We start from the raw sequence: 23942 nt of genomic DNA, 5'->3' as shown, positions 1-23942 counted from the left end.
AAAGGTTATTTGTAAAAATACGGGTTGAAGAAAGAACATAGGGGGGCACATTTGCTCGCAAGTCGAATTTCATTAGGAACACATTTGATCTATTTTTTTTTCTCTAGATGTGATAATACATGATTTTGACAAAATCAATAACTTTTTAGGAGCACATTCGCCCATTTGGTAGCCTTTTTTGAGATTTTTCTAAAGCCTTTTGGTCCTAGTAATAAACACTCCGATTCTTCTTAGATAATATTTTGAATTCAAATCTTTATCCTGTTATAGAATAGATCTGATTTGACTTGATCAGATTAATCGAAACCCAAAATGACTATTTGATACTAGAAGATTATACATCAAAAAAGTTATTTTGTAAAATGTACATCCCAAATTAGGGGGCCTCATAGTGACTATTAAAGTTTATACACCAAACCCCCTTTTGTTGTTGCATGTACATCCCATATGACAAAATAATTATTTGATGTACCAATGATATATATATATATATACTAGGAGGGAGTGCCTGCGCATCGCGCGGGTGTTTGGTGCCTATAGGAAAAGAGGTTTTTTTATTGAACAAACAATAGCACATTGTAAGAAGAAATAAAATTTAGTATAAAAAGATAAACGATATAATCAATCAATTCACGCAACGTTACAATAAAACTATGTCAAATTGAAGGTCGTTGATAATGCAGAAAGCAAAGCAACACAAAAAACTAACGTTATTCCAGAATCCCCACCGAGAGCTCTTACTTGCTGTTGCTCCAAACCTATAAGATTATAACTAACTCAGACCAATTGGGGTTAGACAACGCGATAAGAGTTGCTAATTGTAGATATTAATAACACACTAACAAAATTAAGGGAGGAACTGCAAAATTGGGGGGTGAAATCTAACCTCACGCTGAACCACCAGGAGTAGCTGGGACTGAAAAGCATTCTGAGTTGATTAGTATGAATCCAAGTAGAATTATCCCAATCCTAGAATGCAAACAGGGAGAAACTGATAATCAACTGTTTAGGCATTAACATACCAACGGTTCGACAATTAAATTGGGTGTAATTAATGACAAAATAATAGGTAATTTCAGAGTTGAGCTCGGATGGAAGAGAAAACGATGAGGCAAATCTTTGTAGACAAAGGCGAAAAGGGAAAACTTAACTCCTGAATCTGAAAGGGGATAAACTGACCAACGTTTGTGGCTCATAAATGCAGATTATAAATGATAGAGATATGAGTTCCTATCATTGATAGAGAAATCATTGACTCATTTCCTAAATCCAATTGTCATTCAAATGTGAAAAGGGAAATTATTGGTAGCTAAGAGATATTCCGGTAATTACACCAACACACAAGCATATATGGGTTATACAAAATGCAAAAACGGTTGCACACTAATTACACTTTCCATCAATACCCAGATGGCTCATTAATGACAACTTTAAATATATAAAAATGGGGTCATTTCAGTAAACATACCCAAATACATGCTTCCTTAACTTGTACCTAAAGGTTTTAAACTAATACACAACATTTCACATTCTCAGAAAGCCCCCACTTATGCGATTGAAATTCAACCTATTCTTTGACCAAAACTCAATCTTATATAGTATAAAAATATATAGACACACACTACTAAAGGTAGGAAAAATCATCTAAACCAGCTAGCGATGCAATATAACACTCTTAAGATTTTTTCTTTTTTTTTTTTAAGGTAGGAAAGGGGGTTTTAAAACCCCCGGCGAGAGAGAGAGAGAGAGATATTCTTAATGAGGCCAATGGTTTAAGTCGATTGTATTAAATTTTGGTAAGCTTAATAGATACAGATCCAATCAATTGATTATTGTTGAGGAGGGCAAATTGAAATATTGACTTCATGTGGGGGCATTTTGTAATTTACCCTTCCTTAAGTAAGGCTGTAAGGGTAAGGAATTTCGTGCCACCGCCTTGGCCTTACCTTCCTTTTCCCGGTTCAAATCAAAGATAGGTCACTGTTTCTTTTTCTTTTGTTGCCTTTCTTTTTTACTTGCCGTGGCTAAAGACTAAAGAGGGCTCTATGTAAAATATGGAAGATAGGAAGGCTACATGCAGTTCGAGCCAGTGCAAGAGATTAAGAACTTGAAAACCCTTCAAACGTTTTTTCATTCAAATTCCTCGAAATTCAGACGTTGTCTTTCTTTCTTTCTTTCTTTCTTGTTTGAACATATGGTGCTTTACGCGCGGAGCTGGAAGAACTTTAGCCGCGATTTTGCGGCCAGGAGAATGATGTCAAAAGTCGTTCTTTTTCTTGCTTTTGTTGTGGCAGGAATCGTTTGGGCGTCCATGATTCGCATCGCCTTGTACTCTGACACTTGGGCTTGTCAATCACCATTATCTTGCTTCTCTGGTATGGGGATACACTGACAGTTTGATTTTTGTACTTTTGCCATTTTTATTTGCCTTTTTATACTTTCATGCTGTTGAACTTCTATGTTCGTTTTGTGACTGTTTATCCAACTTCCAGTCACTTCAATTTGTTACAAGAAAGATAGATGGGAAATATGCCATGATCGAGTTGCTTGGGAATTGGGACAAGATTTAGTTTGGAGTGATAATTTGACGAGAATGAGAACATTAATTATGCCCTTCTTTTGCCCATATGTATTGTGACATATTAGATGTGACTTCAATTATTTTGGGTTCTCGTGATGCAGTTATTTGGTCGTCTAGCTGTAGCAAGACATCGAACTTCCCAGATAAGATGAGGGGATATGCACCTAAGCCACGAAAACGTTAGGATTCTAAGCTGTCTTTCCTTTTGTTTTTGTCCTTTTTTTGATTTGTGGGTATTACTTATTCATAGCTAATATGATTTTGCTATTTTTAATAGGCTGTCCAATTCCTTTTGCAAAAGACCCAGAGGGTTTAGACCATTCAAATGTGAGGAGAACTCCTGACCAACTTGTCAAAGGTTTGTCCTACATTATGGAGGATGAGCCTGATGTGAACAACGGATGGCAATCTCTCCTTCCATTTGGTGGAGGAGGGCAGAAGAGATGGTTCGAAAGGGGGGAAAGTTTCAAGCTTAACACTACCATGAAGGTAAAAGTAATGATACAATTCCAAATTAACTGCTTGATCTCTACCATTTCTTTGTGTTAAAGCAGTAACAAGATTTGGATTTTCTTTTTCTTGCTTGATGGTTAGTGGTTTTGTTAAACTGTCTGGCAAGTGACTATATATATATATTTGTTTTGTGTCTGTGTGTCTGTGTGTTGTGGTCGGGTTCATAGAGATGTTATGAATTATAAAAGAGAACTATACTAAGGCTTCTTGGAAGGAGAAAAAGTGCAATTATCTTGTAAGTGGTAGAGCATGTATACAACAGCAGCAAAGAGTATCATTCTAAGCGACATTGGCAATTTATCCTCCTTCCTCTTATGGCACAAAGATGGATTGCTCAAGTAAGCAAATGAACTGGACTGTCGAAATAAATATCAGAAGATGTCACTATCAGAGTTGGTGTTCAGATGATTAATTAGTTATCCTCAACTGTATAAACTAGAAAAGGATTAGCTTCACGCACAGCTTGGGATGAGTCCTACATATGTTCTGGTTCTATAGATCTAAATTCATTTCATTATTCCCCAAAAGCTCATAGTTGCAGCTAATTTTCTCGCTGGAATCTAGTCTAAAATTCGCATATTGCTGTTTGTATACAGTCTATCTTCCTATCCGTTTTGAGCTTGGGAATAAATTAAAAAGGTAAAAGTTATTACCAGATATTTGACCATTTTGTTGCTTGTTTCAGCGTATTTAACACCTTTAAAGCAAGGCTACTGGTGCATATAATGTCAACTAACCAGTGATTTTGTGATTTCAAGCGTGCATACATTTCTATCATCCTTGTCATGTTGGATGGACCAACTTATGGTGCTATATTGTAATCAGGATGAATAATTATCTTGACTATATATCATTGGCCCTTTAGGTACATTGTGGATTCACTCGAAGCAGTGGTGCAGGAATGACTGTAGCAGATATGCGATATGTTAAAGGATGCAAGTATGTTGTCGCATCTGGCATTTTCAATCCGTATAGCATAATTCACCAGCCTACCAATGTTAGCGTCCATTCCAGGAAGCTATTCTGTTTTGTCATGCTGGTGGATGAGAAAATTCTCAGCTTGATGAAATATAGAGAGACTGTAGAAGAAGATATTCATGGGGGATTATGGGCAGGTATATGGCGCTTAATTCCATTGAAGCATTTACCTTATAATGAAACTAGAAGGAACGAAGAGATTTCCAAGCTCTTAATTCACAGGCTGATCCCCCAAGCTCAGTATAGCATCTGGGTCAGTAGCAAAATGGTGCTAGTGGCAGATCCCTTACTTATTCTTGAGAGGTAGTGTGTTCTCACATTCTTCCCAAAACGGTCCTCTTTCCTTCCCTAAGCTCTTCCTAGCCACCATAACTGTATATGTTTGTATATTTCTCTTCCAAATAGGTTATTAATTTGTTAAAATATTTTATGGAATTCGTAGATATTTATGGCGTGAAGGGCACTCCTTTGCTATTTCTCAGCATGGCTATCGTCATAGCATTTATGAGGAGGCTTATGCAAGCAAGCGCAGAAAGAAATATTCTCGTCCCCGCATTGATACCCAGATGAGAGTATACCAGAGCGAAGGATTAGAACCATGGAGCACGAAGAAAAGGGTCATCAGTGGTAAGCTGCAAATCATCCATTAACGTTTCAGTTATTATTAGTGATTGACTGTTGTTCTAACATATGAGTAAACAGCAAGAGGTTGTTGAAATGCGTTCGTTACAGAGATTGTTTGGTTGGGACTTGGGAAAAAAAAATTTATGCATTTTAAGACCTTGACTATGCAACGATTTCTTTTGCTGTGCAGCTGCAAGAATGAGTAATATCCAGTATTTGCTTAATACAATAGGAAGGTCTTAGTTTGTCGCCTGAGTTAGTTCGCTATTCGCTCTATAGAATCTCTGACCATTGCTATACAGTCGCCGGTGATTAGTTATCCTCATAGAGAAGAACCAAATTACAGTTGCTTTTGATTTGCAAAAATCCTTGCCTCAACTTTGTGTGAGATTGATTTGATTAGAAGAAACTCATGAAAGATGCCTTCTTGGCCGGTATAACTTTCCATTTCCAAAATGTGACAGATTTTTTCTTTGTTGACATTGCCAAGATGCTGATGGATATCTTTTGATCTGCAGATGTTCCAGAGGCATCAATTATTATACGGGAGCATACCATGATGAATAACTTATTTAGTTGCTTGTGGTTTAACGAGGTGCACCTATTTACACCCTTGGACCAACTGAGTTTTGGTTATGTTGCGCACAGGTTGGGGGGGGAATCATTCAAGTACTTCATGTTTCCATTTTGTGAATTCAATTCATTGTTTGAGTTGCATTCCCACTCCTGGGATCGATTCGAAATGCGATTCGGAGGGGAAATCAATGTTGCTTGAAAGATTTCATGCAAAGGGGACGATTATGAGCTTTTCTCAATGTCTGTCTTTGGTTATCTTTAGAAATGAATGGTTCACCTTCACAGTGAATGCTGGCCGAGAGTTATCCATATTTAACAGACCATCTTTTGCTTGTCAACCAAGCCAATTGTAGTCATTTTTTTTGTAGTTTTCAAGTTTTCCTGTCAATCGTTGCCAAATCAAGTAACCTAGTAACATTTTACATTGGCTCACAACACAAACACAATAATTTCTTCAATCAATCCATGATCGTGGAGCTAATAGGGTGATGAAACGAAAGGAAACGGAAGCAGATGAAATAGAGGGGAGAGCCATGTAGCATTTACTTTTGTGTGGAGGTTCAAAGTTTCAACTCGCTGAAGTATTATGTGCGTTTACTTCCTCCTCGTGTAAAACAAAGTTGGAAGAACATATTTTAAGCCAGGATTGAATGGATTGTTCTATATCTTCACCTTGCGCGAAGAAAATAGCCGAAACCGGATACAAGGGATGATCCCGAAAGGACCCCCTTGTCCCGGCACCGGCACTAAAAATTTCTTTGATGCGAGGAATTCCATTATCATTCCATTATCAACTGCAGAAAATAGCCCCTTTTTTTAAAAATTATTTTTGGATAGCTAGAATATCTGCCTTGGGCGGGAATAGAGACTTTTTTCCACTTCTGATCCTTGCATAAAACTAGTGTACATCATCTATTACAGTAACAAAAGAAATTTTTTTTTTGTTTGTAACAAATAGCTTACTAAAAGAATCAAAATTTGAAGGAACGTGTCTCTCAGCCATCTTTCGATATTTCGCCTATTAGTCCCTTGAGTTTGTTGAATTCTGACTGATACATTTCGCTGCCGAAGGTGGGCTGCCAAATATCCCCTCCAAACAATGTATAAAGGAGATGTTCATTTCTCATGAACAAGAGGACTGTAAACAGGATCCCACATATTTCTTTTAACATATTCGACAGTCTCCTCCTGTATCCGATCATATAAAAGCAAGAGTCAGATAAATACAACGGAAAGAAATAGGGGCAAGAATTAGATAAATAGAGGGTATCTTCCAACGGAGGCACGGGTTAAATGGTTAGCATATGGATAGTTTGTAGAGTACTATCTGTTTAGGTCCCGTCCATTTGCATCCACCTCATAAAAGGGTGGAAGTGCATTGTGTCAATTTCATCCACAAACCATTTAAGAAAAAGCATTTATAATCCAATTATCAACTTCGACACCTCTCACAAGACTGATCCAACAAAGCGATGGCGATGATTTAGTATCAATTTGGTCAATGGTCCCTGTTGTCATATTTTGTAAATGAGAAATTACCAGAGAGTACATTTTACCTATACAAGTTGCTTACAAACTGAATTATGCGGAAATCTGTTAAGAGCTACATGAACTGGCACAAACTTCCTCCAGCTAAATTTGATTAGTGTAAAATCCATTCAAATATGTATAAAAGTTCTGAAATAATATCGATGCATGCTTCGATTGACAGATCTCTGAAAACTATTTTGTCGTCTTTTAACCTGATTGTCAAAAAGGTCAAGAAAGCTGCTTACCTTTGACATGCTTACTAGCTCTTTTGTTCCCACATCATGATATCCTTCTGCTAGCTCTTCAGCAACAGCTGCTCGCAAAACTGCTGCTCCAACCTCTGCTGTAATATCCCGAATGCTGCAAGCAGCCCATGAAATCATGAACTCAATGTATTCAACTACATCGATGAACAGATTAATAGTTTCCAATGCAAACTCCACTTTGTCGTAGCCTATTTTGCCAGGGATAAACAGATTAGTAGTTTCCAGTACTACTTCACTTTTATTGTAGCCTATTTTGCCAGGGCTAAATTTCAAGCGATCTGTAGATACGCACTACAACTGTAAATACTGGTAAGCTTAATTAGAACTATTTTACAAGAACAAATTTATTAGCAATGACGACTAAACTGTACATATGCAATTAGATCAATTATGAGAGCCACTTGGTCATCATGGAAGCAAAAAGCCAGTCACATTCAGTCATCATATCCCAACATCTGTGAATACAGTAGAAGTTCCATACACAGCTTAGTATGAGGTCAAAAAACAAAGCTTTGCCGAAAACAGAACCTTTTGAATGATTGACAAACTTGCATTCTGGGGGACCTCACTTGCCAATTATATCTTTTCTTTTTTCTTTCATATTAGTTACTTTATAAGAGAGACAGACAAAATATGTGCAGCTTTGATTGCCCACGAAACAGATGAAAATAATTTCCAGGAACCTTTGCAAAATACCTGTCAATAGATGGATACAAGATTCCTCTCTGAATTTCTTCATCAGTCATATAAGAAGCAAGGCTGCAGAAGCAAAGGTGTAATAGTTACATGCCCAAAATAACAGGTTTTCTGAGAACAAATTTTCAATTGCAATGTAAAGTAAGGACATGGGTAAATGATAATCTAGAGAAAATAAGATCATATTAAACGTGTGAGATTCAAATATCAAAGTGAACTCAAATCTTATATGAACTGGAAAAAGATTCCCTCCCTCTTTCCAATCACCAAAATAAAAAAAGAGCTTAGTTTGCCTAAAAAGAGTTGAATGCCCTTGATTTTCATTCTTTAAACAAAAAATATATACAAACAAGTCTGATTTTAGAATTTGGCAACAATATAGATAAGGATTTTGACCAAACAGGTTGCAGAAGCTTCTCCACCCAAATACCCCCTAACACCCTAACACCCAAACAGGATTTCGACCACCCTAACACCCCCCCCCCCTGGCTCCCCCCGTGAATTAAGCTCATATATAAAAAGCTTCTCCACATATGAGATTTACACGAGTAATTTGGTTGAATGCACGAACTGTCTTGCAGCATTCTAGATAAAATGCTTGTAGGACTCTCCCAAAGTCCTGGTAACAATTCAAGCATCAAAACTGAAAAGTTGCAATGACTAAGTCCCAAAGAACTAAAAGAAGTGCAGGAGTCTGGATGTTTATAGTGTCAAGTATTAGGAAGCAAACAAGAGCTTTAGATGACAATCATGCAAAGAAAATGAACTAAAACTGCAAAGAGGTTCTCAAACTAAATGAACTACCTATTGATTCAAAGTACAAAAACTTCACTAAGCTGCAATTTGAACAAAAGGATAGGCCCAGCTTTCCTCCTTTTCACTTTTATCGAGAGTTTTGGTTTTGGCCCCTTGAATTTCAATTTTTGTTAAACAACTAAATGTTTCCAATTGAAGCAAGAAGATGACAATAATGCAAAGAACACTTCATACAAACTTTATCCAGCTTTTACCTTACAATAGGAGCACTGCAGTAAAATACGCTCATCCAGAGCATACGATAAAATGAAACATCAGAAAAAAGAGAAGTTAATTTAAGTATCAATTAATACCATTCTGCAGCTGCTTGCAGCATCCCATCAGTAATAAAGCGAGCACCAGATACAAGAGCTCCCAACCCGATCCTAAATCAGCCCAACACAGAAATTGTAAGAATTTGGCACCCATACGTAAGTATATTTATCATACACAAGTGTAGACATTAACACATACCCAGGAAACAGGTACATGTTATTTGCTTGATTCACATGGCCAATTTTTCCATTACCTGACAACATAAGCTCATGGTCAGTAAAAAGTTACCATGAAAACACAATCAGCAAAGTAATAGCAGCAAGGATATAAGAATTTAACAGTATTATCAGCTTCAACATTCAGTTTAATGGCTCTGATCATGTAAAAGATGGAATTAATATTTCTCCCACTCTTTAGATATGATGCCTTTCACTTTATTGCTTGAAATGCATTTGCCAAAAAAACTGGAAGCAAATAGGATGCATAACAAGCACTTTGTTCCAAATTAGAATCAAAAGAGTAATACCAAGATCAACATGTTCAAAAGGGCTGCCACTTCCAAAGACTATCTGTTCACCAGCATGCTTGAAAGCATCCCTAGCAGTGCATTCAGCTGCTCCAAAAATGGAAACAACAATTTCTTCAGAATCGCACAGGAAAGTATAACAAGAGGCACCCAGAAGGTCGAGAGACAAACCATTAGTGGTAGGATTGGACATTGCAAAAATAGCAGGTTTAATGGAATCAGATTCTCGCATTGCCTTAAGCACCTGATAATTAGGCCAGGAATAAGCTGGTTATATCACAGATATGAATGCACTAATTACATCTCAATACTTTCTTCTGTTATCGCAATACAATGGCATTCTACAGAGTTATACCTTCAGCCGTTTAGTGTTAAATAACCACACATATAATCTGACACCCAAAAGGGTGAGGATTCCATTACAAGGACAACCAGCATCCAGAGATAGGGGAGATTAAATGATAATTGTGATCAAAAGATGGAAAAATGGAATGGGATATAAGACCTATAAAGAGAAACTAATTCAAGTGTGCTAACAGTTCTGAGAACAGAATTGACATCCAACTGCATCTGCCCCCAAGAAAGAACAATACAAGGAAATGATGACCACAATCCAGGTGATAATAAAACTCAGCGGAGAGCTACGCACCTCTTCATTGAAAAGACCTCCAACACCAGACAAACCGAGAAGCACGTGAGGCTTGACCTTTTTGACCTGAACAGAATGAAGTTACATGGAATCTGAATTCACGAAAGAAAGGATGCTGCCCATATTTCTAAGAGAGAGAGAGAGAGAGGGTACTACGGATCCGTATTTACCACCACTATCATAATCAAAATCTTGCCAAGAGTAAAAGGAAGGATATCTCCTTTTAAAGAGTGTCTCTACTAGAACAGACATTGCATTACAAGTTTAACATTTACCACTTCAATCAGACTTGCTCCCTCTTGAAGTCCAAAGCTCTTGATCTCTTCATGCGTTTTAGCAAATGGAGCAGCTGCTGGATCAATATCGTTCCTCTCATTTGTAATTAGACCCTGCATCCATGCAAAGTATTTATTAGACAAGTTTGTGCAATTTTTTAACGAAAACGGGATAGTACAAGCTTGTCCCTCTTCCTTTTTTAATCAATTTTTGTAGCCATTTACATTTCAAAGAAGATTTTAGGAGTTTTTTCACTTATTCATTTTTCCTTTTTTTTCTTTTTCTTCTTCTTCCTCTCTCTCTCTCTCTCTCTCTCCCGCTGTGGGGAGGGGGGTACACTAAGCAAAGCAAGACCTCTAAGTGAAGCCATTAGGCAAATTAATAGAGCGTTTCATGAAGTAACAAATTACTCAGTGGTAGTCATGTTAGCAGAACCACACATTTTTGTCAAGCAGGAAAAAGTGAGGATTTGCCACTGGCCCTGCCATTCTTGAAACAGCCTGCAATGCCATGTTAAGTACACCAAGCCCAGCACTGAAATCCAGGCAAAAGTAAGAGTTTGTAATGCTAAGTTGTCCCAAGCAAACACCCTGCTGTACAACAGACGATTTTACTAACCAAAAGCAAATTGCCAAGTTGAATTTTGCCATTACCTTCCAGCTCCAACAACAACTATTTTTTGATTTGCAAAATCAGTTAATGGACGACCTTGTGCCCTAACAGTTCCAAGTAGGCCAGCCAGTGCAACACCTGCTGTACCCTGCTTAATGTGAAAATATGCTGAATTATTCCAGTTTCAGAGAGGACCAGACTAAAAGCATAACATCTCCAATCCAATAATAAGATCTATGCTCAGTATAAATGCCAACTCAGTCACCTGTATGTCATCATTAAACATACAAAACCTTTGCCGGTAGCGTTGCAGTGTTTCAAACGCCCACTTCATTTGGAAATCCTCAAACTGATAGATAGTTCAATCACTGGAAATCAGTATAGCGTCAATAACTGTGTTATAACAAGTCATTCTAAATGAAAAATTTTGGACCTGCACAATAGCCTTTGGCCAACGTGCATGGACAGCTTCCATGAATTCATCAACTATAGATAAATACTCTTCTCCTTCCAACCTTGGTTCTCGCAGTCCTAAATCTGCCAAGCTAAAAGAAATTGATTAGCTATTCTGATGATATGCTTTAAAAACCAGATGTAACAGTACTGGCATGGTGAGCTGCTTTAGGAAAGTAAAACTTATGAGTTCTATATAACCCTTCAAGGAAGCAAGGCAGTTAATGGTTTGGCCAACAAATAGGAAGCATGAACTACGAACTAAAGTTTTCCGGAATGACGAAAATGGGTTAGAAACAAAGTAGTGAATAAGGATTAATCACAAAATAAGAAGATAACAGTAAACAAATCAACTCACAGAGTCGATCCTTAAGGAGCTTCTGATTGTTAGTACCCACATCCAGCATAACTGGCAATATCTGTCAGAAATTGCATCAGTATATTTATGTAACCCAAAATGGATTCAAAACATCCAAGGCAAAGCACATAATTAAACAGTAAAACACAAGGACTACAAATATCTGTACATACGATATCAGCTCCTTCATAATCACACTAACACTTATGCCAAGATAATTTTCGTCAGGCATTCTAAGATGATAACCAGATCTGTATAACAGATATCTACGTTTTGTATGTGGAGTCAGGGTTTGATATATGTAAGCAACGTAAGAAAACTAGTGAATTCTGTCATGTTTGTATAACCACAAGGCAGGTCATCATGCTAATGCAAAGAAGAAAAATTGAGTAGCACATACTCGTTGTGGATTGATTCCCGCAGCAGCAACATACATATCAAGTTTTCCAATGGGTATACCAATTCCCTGAACTCCAAGGTCACCCAGCCCAAGTATTCGACTGCCATCTGTCAGCACAATCATGTCAACCTGGCATGACAGAATAGATTTTGTTGGGTTTTTCTGCCAAAGATATTAGTAGCTTAACCTGGAGCTACAATAAGTGCAATCATGTCAACTTGCTTTAACTGTTCTCATCATTTTCCAAATAAAACCTGAATTACATCTATACCAATCATAATTCAAAATAAAAGAAGAGCTTTTAGTAAAGAGAAACATATTAATATATGACTGAGTATAGAAGTCAATTAACATTTCTTATTGCCAGAAAGAATTCTCAGCAATTATATGATGCATGCATCTGTTTATCTAATTATTCAGGTTTCAACTTTCAACCAGAAAATCAAGACACTATTGTCCAAGCAGAGTGAAAGAACATATGGCAACAGTATATATGCAACAAACTGTGCCATAATCATATTGACTGAATAGTGATTTGAATAAATAATTGGCAGGGGAAGACTCTTGTTGCCATTAGTGGTAACCAGCTTGGCTTGTAACCACTAATAGTGCAACAAGGGAATTTCCAACACTTTTTTAATAACTGAAGTATCAGATAGGATCCCACATGCTGTAATTACAAAAAATTCATGAAAGCAAGTCCTTAGTCCAAAATCTACTCAATATGTCCCCCGCATAGTATTAGCAATGAACAGTCAAAAATCTACTCAATATGTCCTCCGCATAGTATTAGCAATGAACAGCCAAACATTACTTAATCTCAAGCATAAAGAGTAAGATTAAAAAAATATATATAGAGCAAATGCTTTTCCCCATGGTTTACACAATACCTCATGAGCAGGCCAGTTATATATCATGGACATCATCTCTCCCTTGTCCTTGGCACTGAAGTACATTCCACGTGGGCGCCTAAACAACCCAGAATAATTTTGACAAACTAGTCCTACTGTTGGAGTGTATATTACTGGAGCAAAATCTTTAATGTTATTAATGAGAACCTGGAAAGGAATGGCAATGGAATTGCTTTAGATGGTTCAATATTCAAAATATATCATTATTGTACTCTCACTATCTGCCATCTACTTACACGATAGTACAATGTCTCATTTCTGTCGTGTAACCTATTCAGGATCCGCCATTTTGATAGAGCTATGAAATCATCTTTCTGTCCCTGAGTATTCTTCTCCAAGGATCGATATGATTCCACTGACAATTAAATCATCAGAATCAAGCTGTTAAACTCTTTTTTTTTCCTACAAAGTTTGATCTATCATAGAAGGTAGCTTTAAGATAAGAGAATATATGAACTATACTATCCATATAAACAACAAATATCAGATTTTACACACTAAGAGAGCTATGAGGAATACAAGTATGAAGTCAACAGATTGGTGAAACTTGTCATTTGAGAAAATTATCAGTAAACCTAATACACTACACTTGTAAAACCAAAACTTTAAATACCTTAAGTGCAATTGCACATCGTTGTGCTTATCCCCACCCAGAACTTTTAAGTAACTCTTTTTCTCTTTGCTGTCTTATTTTTAAATGAAAATTATGTAATTAAAGTGCATACAAAAAATAATGTTTAACAAAATTTTGTTTATGTAAATGCACAATTGTATCCTTTTCAGTTCACTGTGTAAAGTGTTTGTACAAGAGCCAAAGGTGGGCTATCAGCAGTCACGAAGATATCTGTATGCTTAAAGTCTCAGAATTATGCCAAGAGCAGTTAATTCCACTACCCACACAGAAAGGCAAAGGTGGGGGGGAATTTTTTTATTTTTCATATGTTATCATAGATGAAATTGAGTCCTTGAATTTTGTACCTTTAAGAAGATTCTTTTAAGTCATTGGCAACCAGGTTCCGGGAGAAAGCGCTCAATAAGAGAGCAAAGCAGGAAAGAAACTTACTGAAACGAGCATACTGCTGTTCAAATGATATGACACGAGGAGGGAGAAGACCGCGGAGACCTAGTCGATCTCTTTCTGTTGCAGGGAAACCTGTATCCTGTTTTATATGATTTTATTAGAGCTGAGCCATACTTTCAAAAATAATGCTATAGGTTATGAAGTCATCATTGAGAAATTCAATATGATGAACGGTAAGGACTTTAGAAAACTCTGAGCTGAAGTAGAATGGATTGATCTGGAAAACATATAGGCAATTTGTATGCTTAAGCATCAAAACACATAGGCCTCCTTAAATTCTGTCTCTCACTAAAGCAGTCAGAGGTTAGACCCGGACCTTAACTGCTTATTGATGACTGTCAAAAATTCACAAATAGTGAAAATTAACCCCAAAAAGAAAAAAGGCCTATCAAATTGTGAATAGTTCCACCCAGTCCTTAGAACTGCAATTTACTTCTTTATTGTGCCTCCCAAGTCTATGCCTTTGCTCCTTTTTTCAGAATTTTTTTAACCAAAAAAAAAAGGGTCTTTGCCAATTGTATTCTTAGGAACACATTAACACAGAAATTCAGGTCTTGCTAAAACAGTAAAATCTTAATTATGAAAAAAAATTAAAGAAAAAAAGAATCAAAGCTTCAGCTCGATAACAACCCCAAAACTCTCAATTCACAAGAAGCAAAAGATGCTTCAACTCTCATGCATAGCACATATATGTATATAAAAAGGAGATGCTTAAATGAAATAAAGCTGTGAACTTTAAAATCACATTTCTCAACAACATTAAGAAAAAAAATCCTACAACAATTTTGCGTCAAAAAAATAGATTATAACAAGCAAAAAGAAAAACTAAATTGACCTTATTAAACCAGGGATCATGAAGAATATCAGCACCGCGCTTGTGCACGATACAAGGTCCTGGTATCGATGTCGCAGCTGCCGTCGAGAACCTCCGCAAATCGCGGACACTCGACGCCGCAGCAGCAGATCGAGCCACCACTCTCCTCCACATCATTATTCACCAAGATATCTAAATTCAAAAATAAAATTAAATAAGAAGGAAAACAAATTCTCAATTATTGAACATAAGTAAGTAACTGATAAAATCTTTCTCACTCCTTAGCTTCAATGCGTCTCTTTCACCGACTAATCGATCGAATATTTATAGTCTCATTAGTTCCCAAAGAAGAATACACGGACTCACACAGTAGGCAGAGAGCGTGCACCTGTATTTATAGATTTGATTAATTGATATTTATATATATATATATATATATTTGGCGTGTTTTCACTTTTCACAGTCTTGAAGGGAGCTGAAGCAGTTGACTGCTGAGTACAGATGACGACAAAATGGAAAAAGAGAGACGCGGCGTTGGACCCGTGCCTGCCTGCCCGCTACAATTGCGGGCAGGAAGGGGCTTCAGTGGAACGTCGAATAAAGATGGAGAGCGTGAGAGTAATTAAATAAGAAGCTAGGGGGTGGGGTCCAAATTAGGATGCCTAGATTGGTAGGCCGAAGAATGGTTCACCTCACCTGACGCCCTTCAACTAACTTACGGAGTTAGGGTGGCCCCAATTCGGGTTTGAACCAGAATCAAATCGGAATACATCCGATAGTTTGTTGAATCAGAACAAAAACTGAAAGCATAATCGTGACTTAAAGTTCATGTCCAAGTTCAAGTTCACCAAATTTTAAAAGCTAAACCCCGATCAACGATTTATATGATCCATTCAAATCGTCTAAAAAATATTTACTATTTAAATTTATTTGATCAATTTAGATTTTAATATCAATAGTCAACATCTAATAGCAACCGCTAAATTCAACGATCCGTTATTCCATTTCATTAGTAAGTGTGTACTCTATGACTAATCTAAATGCACGACTATTCTAATCTAATCAATAATAAGACTTTTTTTTTTCATAAAATTTGCATCATTTTTCTTTTTCCTTACACATGATAATACAATAAATTTTTTTAACATTAATTGTTATATTTTCTTAGAATCAATTTTATAACAACAAGTACTTAAATATAACTAAAAAAATTGAACCTTAATCAGAAGAAATTGGAACGATAACTGGAACTAGAGGTTCAAGAGCGGCTTGTTTATGTTTCACCTTTTTAAAGAATCAGAACGATCAATTTTTTAACCGAAATTGACAGTTCTGAAACTGTGGCCATGTTTTGTTCAACTATTCCCGATTTCACACTTTGAGTTCTAAACTTCAAATCGAGACATGTTAGTTTTTGAAGTATAAATTTGTGCTATTTAAATAAAATACATTCTTCTTTAAAACCTAAAATACTTTTTAAAAAAATTCGCTTTTATCCCAAATTCTTTGCAACATTTTAATTGGGGAAGGTGAAATTTCGAAATGTTGGATGATTTTTGGTAATTTCTTAATTTAATCTTTTAGGTCTGGGGCCACTTGTGATTTTGACTTTTTGTGGGAAAAGAATGGCATGATAGAAGGCACATTTGATTTTGTGGCACCTGATTCTTTTGTTCTACTAATAAACTAGAGTGGATATTGATCTCGTGAAGTAAATTGTGGAACTCCTTTTTATTTATCTCGTGAATTAAGAATGGAATTGTTGACTAGTAATATGGGAAAGGATCAATCTTATTCCACCATTAATCTTATTTATATGATAATAAACCCATATGAATTGCTATTTTTAAAAGTTTTTATAAAAAAATATATATACTATAGTAATGTAAGATAAAATGTGATTGAAAGATGTGTTCACGGAAAACGTAAAAATTTTTCTAAATTATATATCCCACTGGCAAATCCGTTTGAATTAGCTGTTTTTGGGGAGTATTTTTGAAAAATTTTACTGTAGCAGAGTTTTCAGAGTATATTTTAGGTTATTTTTAGAAAACATTTTGAAATGTTTAAGATTAGTAGAGTTTTTAAAGTATATTTTGGGATATTTGTTAAATATTTTAAAAAATTTAGACTACTTTTTAGAGTACTTTTTAAAAATTTTTATAGTATTTGAAAAACTCTTGGATCCAAACAGAGATAAGGTTGAACTTGTAAGTGTTTTCCTTGTCATTTTGTTATTGGATGGATTTGAGGATCAGAGAATACAATTTCCATGATGAGATTGCGATTTGTATCCAGGAAGAAAAAAAAAAAAAAAAGGTTTGTCATCATCATTCATTCGAGTATATCTCCCCACGATCTTTTGTTGATATTAGTGAAAGCAACAATCATCTTGCTATCAAATTAATTTTTAGAAGCTAAAATCAATATTTAAAAAGCAAATGTCTCGTAGCTTCTGATATTTTTATATTTTTTTTAGCTTTAAAAAAACCAAAAGTTGAAAGAAAAAATAAAAACAGGTCAACAAATCAGTTGAAACGAGCTTAAGAGTTATCACTATTTACTTCCATTGCCGCAACATTAATCATGCTTATACAAACTTATACAAAATGGAAAAATCTAATTAATCATGCTTTTCCTTTTCTAGTTGAAATTCATCAATAACCTATAATGATTGGTTCCTTTTTGTTTTCACTTTGGAAAAGAGATGATGACATTCATTCAAACAAATTTTTTTTATAAAAAAAAAAGATATTAAATTACCGACAGGCATTCCTGTCGGTAGAAAAATTGGCATTTGTGGACTGTAAAGTGCTGTCTAAATTGAATATTGAAAGAATCAGCATATGTTATTCTCCATATATACACGGAGAATTATGCTTTGAACCAAATAAAGTGACTAAATACTCTGTAACGTTTTGCTATAAATAGATTTTGATGTTTGGCAGTCTCAAATTTCATCCTATTTCGGCAGTCAAAATAACCTTTTTGTGCCATTCAAGTCTTCGTGGAAATTCAGTGGCTACCTGAAGTGGGGGCCGTGTTAGCAAATCTTGTGGAGAATATACACTGTGGGCGGATTAGTGGTAATCAATCAAAGCATATATGCATTATTATTAATAAAGGTGTCCAATAAATACTCATTAAAATATATAAAACGTACATAATTTATTATGAGAATATACACGTCGCATTCATTTTTTTCACCCCTTTGCTCTAGACACTTTTCCGATTTAACTTTGCTTTTCTGAAGAATTAAGACCCCAAATGGTCTGGTTTCAAATGTTTGGATAGGAAATTATTCAAAAATATTATTTAAAATAATACTGTGGTATTTTTTTTTATATAATTTGATATATATATATATACAAGATAAAAATGTAATTGAGAATAAAAAAAAGTTGTCAAGAGCGTATTTGTGACGCAAGCAAAATATTTTTAGCAAACAAAAATTATTGGATTGCATTTTCCGTCATTTTTCATGAAAAAATTACTGTAGCTATATGATGTATGTGAGGAAAAAAATGTAACAGGGAAATGTGATCACGGAAAACGACGCAATCTTCTGATAGAAAATGGCAATCCAAACAGGACCTTGGCATCCAAACAAACACGTACCATGATGCACAGAAATTCCAACCAATTGAGAGTTCTTGCCACAAACATGCTTGCAAGCTAAAACATTGAGTCTTGAAGGCAGGATGACTCTTGGGACCATAAGGGAACCATTCACTTACGGTTCGACCACAAGTTGTGGAATAAATCTCTACTTTGCTGCAATAGTGCCATTCCAGAAGGAATAAAAAATTAAATGAATGTGATGAACTAATTCTGAACCGGTCAAAGGTGGAATTTGTTCTGCAAGTTTATATTCTCCGCGTAAAAGAGCATATGGTGGAGAAAACAGTCCAAGAATTTTGAACGCATCCAAAAGGGCAGCAAAATCTATCTGCATTGTTTATAGTCATTTTACTTTCCATCTCAATGTCAACCTCACTGCAGCAAATAAAATAATATCTATACTGACATGAAATGGAATTAAACCTATGTAAATATCCCATAATGCCATTGGCACCGCAAGCTGGAAGAATCCAAATATCTCTGATATCAGGAATATGTCCTTAAAGCTTAGCCACCAGTCCTGCTGTTCAGAAAGCAAGCTTGTTGCAGAGGTGTTCCCTAAGGGCAACTTCGAGTACATTCCTAGCGACCTCTATCAATATGCACTGCTAGCCTTTTGATGGTTCCTTTTATCTACTTTGTGACATAATTTGCCATCAATGTATAATCTCTCTATCCGCCCTAATTTATTGGTGAATGAGCGAGCATGTATACCTGGAGTATGCATAGGAGCAAAATGAGAGCCTCTGAATATTGTTGCTCTTTTACTCAGTGCAAACAATACGTGTGTGTGAAAAGTTCGTATGCATGAAGAATCTTCAGTGTAGAGGGAACAAAATTACAAGTTAAGGTCATTCCCCAAAATCAAATAAGAAGGATTTGTTCACAGTAATGATCATGCTGGCAGTCACACTCTCTAAGACCAATTACTCTAGCCACCACTCATCATTCCAACAAGCACCATCCTTACCAGATCAGTGACCCAAGGGGAGCGTTACAAATAACATGACTGAGGGAGGAAGTAACCCACAAAGCATGGAATGGACTTTAGCATTCAAGAGTCAATCTGACACCATCTGTAAACGTAATAGGAGAGATACCAACTGTCTGAATCAGTTTAGTGATATCCATGGATATGTCAGAAGGGGAATTGACACCACGATCAACCTGAAAACAAAAATTTGTTGCATTATCCAACAGTTCTCAGGCATGGAAAAAGCAACAATCTTGTTAATAGTCAAGTTTTCATTACATTCCAAAGACATTGATTGAAGATATGAACTATGAGTTGAGTGCAAATTCCACTCAAAAAGACGATTAGATAAATTCCACCTAGAAAGGCTGTTGGATCAATTCCTGTCTTGGGGCCAATATAGCTTTTGCCAGAATGAAGCTTATACCTACCGACAATGCAGAGACCGGATTGATTAATGAGGTCTTGTGGCCTCCAACATGAGCAACAGCCTCAGCCATTTGAACCCTGGACACCCTATCTGGCCCACCAATATTTACCACCAATTGCATTGGCTTGCCCTCTGCAAAGAACAGCCCATTGGTTCATGAACCAGTGAAATATCAAGTCTTTTTTGGTCGAGAATCATTTTCTTCCAACATGAACAAATAGCTGAACAATATGATTACATAAGAAAGTGGCATCTCCCTGGTGTGTAATTAACTTGTTGGTCAGAATTGAAAGAGCAAGCAGTATAACGTATTAATCCCCTTGTTTCTCTTCCTTCTCTTTCCTTCCAACCATTCTGGATGGATTTCCTCCAAAATAACCCAAGACCTCTTACTTACAACCCTTCCCACCTTACCACCCAACCCAACACTCCCCCCAATGAATTTCATAATTTTACCTGCTAAGTTACAAAATTCCGTTCTTAATCTACTGTTTGAGTAGATGATCCAAGTTAACCTAGATGCCTAGAAGCTCATTCTTCTCTCAAGTGGAGGGAGATACTTCCACTTATCAAGGGGTGGGGTGAATCTAATCACTTTCCAGGATCACGTCATCCTGAGCTCACTACATATCTCAGAACAAAAAGAATACATTGCTTTGAGCTTGCAACAAGTCTAAAACAAATAACACACACACACACACACACACATATATATATAAGCATTACTTATCGTGAAAAAGTATGACAGGTATATAAAGCTCATCAAACCTGAGATCCATCTGATGCTCAAAGCTTGTATAATATGCACAAGGTCCTTGACATAAACAGGGCAACGGTACTCATCATAGAAAAATTGAATCGTTTCACCCTTGGCAAGGACACTATCTATCCACTGCATCATTCATGCATTTGTTATCAATTAAAAACCCACAATTTAAACAAACCAATATTAATCTATATCCTAGTGAATGATAAGATCACCTAGAGACGCAATTTACTCATGACACTATTGAGGGAAAATTATTACTAGTAGTTCAAAGGAACCATTTTTAAAAGCCATCCAGCCACCATGGAAACATACTTTTAAGGGAATCACGACCTGCTGAATTGTTTTGACAATGCATAACCACAGTTTATGACCAGGCAACTAAACAATGATGCTCCTAAAGTAAGGCATCTGGTCTCATGGAAAGGAAAAAATGAGACGAAAGAAATTCATTCACAAAGAAGGTAACAAAGAGAAGCACAAAGAGGGAGGGTCAGGGAGAAGAAGTGTTCTTTATCACAGACTTATATGATATATCCACCAAAGTCCATGGAAACAAGTATATGGAAACAAAAGTCTGACTGACAAAAACCACCAAAGTCCACTAACAAAAGTCTGACTGAATCAATGGAAAAAAGTATATGTAACCCAGATCAACGTGTCAAAACTCAATGGTTGTCTTTTTGCCAAGTCTCAAAGCTCTTAAGTGAAACTACAAATTGGCCTTTCTCTCAGTCACTTAGCAATCTTATAAACTTGCATGCACTCATTTAGCTAATATTTGTATGGGGAAAATATGTTGAGTGGCAGAGCATAGAAACAAATCATGAAATCACAGCTATAAGAAAATTTCAAGTATATAAAATGTTAAAAAATTGAAGAGATGATTTTGCTTCAGGTGCAACCTGAATTGGAAGCGACTTTGGAACAGGTGAGACTGTTTGTGGCCCATATATGATACTGCTCCTCAAAATGGTAAAGTTTGAGCAGCTTGTTCGTATAAATTGCTCAGCTGCCACTTTGGATTTCCCATAAACATTCACAGGAAGAGTTTCATCTTCTTCCTTGTAGAAGGATTTGGTTCCTTCATAAACTGAAAAAATAAAAATTTAGATCACCTTCAAAATAAAAAAGTGGAGTTTTTTTTGGGGGGGGGGGGCAGTTTCATTCTTAATTTGCCCCGATTAAACATTCAACAGTAAAATATTAACTAAACATTTAAAAGTTCTTTTGAATAGCATCTCATTATATATTCATCCTGATTTACCAATATCGTCATGTAATGAAGGTCTATAGTTCTATCCTCAGTAATTGTTTTAGTAATAACATGAAATGAGTTTTACTTCCAATTAGTTAAACTGTGATGTTCTAATCCACAAGGCGGCATCATGTGACAATAATGGGGCAGTAAGATCATGCCAGAAACTAGTAGGTTTCTTTATTGACTAACTTTCAAGTTTCAGGCCCATTACTGATTGAACATTTTAGTACCGCCCCTTCCAAGGACCAAATGAGGTCAAAACCTTCTTGCCAGGGAAAATCTTAGCACCAAATGATGTAACTTTCTCAGTTCCAATCTGAATTACTTCTTTCAATCTCGAGACAGTATCGCAAGACATCATACACATCCTAGTCCCGTTAAATTACCTATAATAGAATCAATACTACCATTCAACAGTATAATGCATTAGATTCAAAATGTGGAGGGCACTTCATTTGGCACTATTTGTAACCTTAGGGAAAAAATTAAACATAATAAAGCCAAAGGGGGAGTACTTTCTGAAGCGCATGGTAAAATATGCGTATATGATGGATTCTAGGTAGGTTACCTTGATCAGTTGACATATGAATGAGAAGAGCATTGCTATTATTGAAGCTCGACATCCATTTAACAAGAGCAGAAGGCACATTTATAGACATGGCACCAGCAGGATCCATCTCACAAGCACGAGGAACAGAAAGGGCAGCACAATTAACCACTATATCAGGCTGAAAATTCATGAATTTTGCAAGCAGATCAGCAATTCGTAGTGCAACTTACATTATTAAATTTTTGACACTGGACAGGTGAACTACTTTAGAAATATTAATTTGATAATTTTCCAACAAACACATTATCAACTTGTTGAAATTTTCACAAAACCCAAGATGTCCATATACAAAATAAACTAACTAAATCAAGAGTTCTAGTCTCCAACAAACACTCATGAAGCAACTATTCTAAGCCATATCTGTTGAAAACCCACTACCCAAAAATCATTCATACTAGCATAATCCTAATTAAATTGCTCAAAGAAGCTAACCCAAGAATATATTTGAAAAAATATGAAGAAAATGCATAAAGTTAAGATTTTTTTTTTATCACTTAAACGTGAAAAGTTAAGAATTTACATGCCCGAATTTCTGGGAGATGGCATCAAACCCATCACCAGTACGTAAATCGACATGAAAGGGGAGAGCTTGAGGAATGGCATCCAGCAATGGCTGCGGTGGAGGGCTTGTGTAATGCGTGAATGCTAAGGCATATTGTGATGTTTCTTGATTTTCAGAGAAGCCTTGTAATAGGTGCTGGCCTAAGTAGCCAGCGCCTCCTACTATTAACACTTTCTTCTTATTGCTGCTCATCTCTTTCTCTCTCAAATTCTCGATTTGGCTTTCGAAGTTCTTAATCCAAACAATCCCAATTCTTGCTGAAAATTAATATTGTTAGGGGAAGCTGGAGAAGTGGGATTCTGAACCTGGAGCCTTGAAAGAATAAAAGTTGCTTCTTTGGAATAAAAATTGGTAAACGGAACAAGAAAATGTAACACCCAAGTTATTTTTACGCAAAATAATGCAAAAAAATGCTGTGTATATGCGCACAAATTAAAGAAAGGACGAAGACGGTGGAGGAATAGCTTCTGCTTCTATTGAATTTCTTTTTTGGGTTAATCTCAAAAACTCCCTTAAAGTCCCTTAAAGTTTAGTCAAAGTCGTAGTTTAACCAGAAAGTTTATTTTGTTTAAGAAGATAGACCCTAAAATTTGAGAAAAATGAAGGAAAATATGTATTGTATTGCAACTAAGAATTGTGATTAAAAAAAATGTAAACTTTATGGTTTACAGTTCTGTGAAGATACCTAACGAGAAGGCCTATTTTGGAGTTGTACGAACTTTGAATCATTACTCATTAGCCCATATCCACTCTGAAGGTCTCATTGGAATCAAATATGATGCAGCTCTCACTGGATTGACTTCT

At 36.1% G+C, this 23942-nt stretch overlaps 3 protein-coding genes across 9 annotated transcripts; 1 reads left to right on the top strand and 2 right to left on the bottom strand.

Moving 5' to 3' along the window:
* The first annotated feature begins 2003 nt into the window (after window positions 1-2003).
* LOC113723748 (probable hexosyltransferase MUCI70) lies at window positions 2004-5610 on the top strand. Of its 3 annotated transcripts, none has more exons than XM_072076491.1 (6): window positions 2004-2375; window positions 2683-2760; window positions 2859-3076; window positions 3960-4375; window positions 4515-4699; window positions 5215-5610. In XM_072076491.1, the coding sequence occupies exons 1-6, from the start codon at window positions 2075-2077 to the stop codon at window positions 5469-5471; spliced, it is 1455 nt and encodes a 484-aa protein (XP_071932592.1). In that variant the 5' UTR covers window positions 2004-2074; the 3' UTR covers window positions 5472-5610. The 3 variants fall into 3 exon arrangements, with proteins under 3 accessions (XP_071932592.1, XP_027102526.2, XP_071932593.1); XM_027246725.2 differs by having other exon boundaries at window positions 2005-2375; window positions 2859-3070; XM_072076492.1 differs by lacking the exon at window positions 2683-2760 and having other exon boundaries at window positions 2005-2375.
* Window positions 5611-6123: 513 nt separating this feature from the next.
* LOC113728025 (NAD-dependent malic enzyme 59 kDa isoform, mitochondrial-like) lies at window positions 6124-15349 on the bottom strand. Of its 2 annotated transcripts, XM_027252487.2 has the most exons (20): window positions 15194-15349; window positions 14937-15107; window positions 14084-14180; window positions 13257-13375; window positions 13000-13167; window positions 12110-12238; window positions 11710-11770; window positions 11332-11435; window positions 11164-11247; window positions 10940-11046; window positions 10727-10820; window positions 10286-10399; window positions 10011-10076; window positions 9533-9605; window positions 9362-9448; window positions 9034-9088; window positions 8874-8945; window positions 7765-7827; window positions 7048-7162; window positions 6124-6460 (listed from the first exon to the last, which is right to left on the bottom strand). In XM_027252487.2, exons 2-20 carry the CDS (start codon window positions 15090-15092, stop codon window positions 6389-6391), a joined length of 1836 nt encoding a protein of 611 aa, XP_027108288.1. In that variant the 5' UTR covers window positions 15093-15107; window positions 15194-15349; the 3' UTR covers window positions 6124-6388. The 2 variants fall into 2 exon arrangements, with proteins under 2 accessions (XP_027108288.1, XP_071932594.1); XM_072076493.1 differs by lacking the exon at window positions 6124-6460 and having other exon boundaries at window positions 7069-7256.
* Window positions 15350-19262: 3913 nt separating this feature from the next.
* LOC113728024 (uncharacterized) lies at window positions 19263-23689 on the bottom strand. 4 transcript variants are annotated; one of them, XM_027252486.2, is made up of 6 exons: window positions 23097-23673; window positions 22535-22694; window positions 21611-21798; window positions 20708-20831; window positions 19937-20071; window positions 19263-19703 (listed from the first exon to the last, which is right to left on the bottom strand). In XM_027252486.2, the coding sequence occupies exons 1-6, from the start codon at window positions 23328-23330 to the stop codon at window positions 19699-19701; spliced, it is 846 nt and encodes a 281-aa protein (XP_027108287.1). In that variant the 5' UTR covers window positions 23331-23673; the 3' UTR covers window positions 19263-19698. The 4 variants fall into 4 exon arrangements, 2 of the variants coding, with proteins under 2 accessions (XP_027108287.1, XP_027108285.1); XM_027252484.2 differs by having other exon boundaries at window positions 19941-20071; window positions 23097-23648; XR_011839667.1 differs by lacking the exon at window positions 20708-20831 and having other exon boundaries at window positions 23097-23689.
* Window positions 23690-23942: the final 253 nt, after the last annotated feature.

Source organism: Coffea arabica, chromosome 2c (assembly GCF_036785885.1).
Source record: "Coffea arabica cultivar ET-39 chromosome 2c, Coffea Arabica ET-39 HiFi, whole genome shotgun sequence".
Lineage (NCBI taxonomy): Eukaryota > Viridiplantae > Streptophyta > Magnoliopsida > Gentianales > Rubiaceae > Coffea > Coffea arabica.
This window is presented reverse-complemented; position numbering and strand designations above follow the sequence as displayed.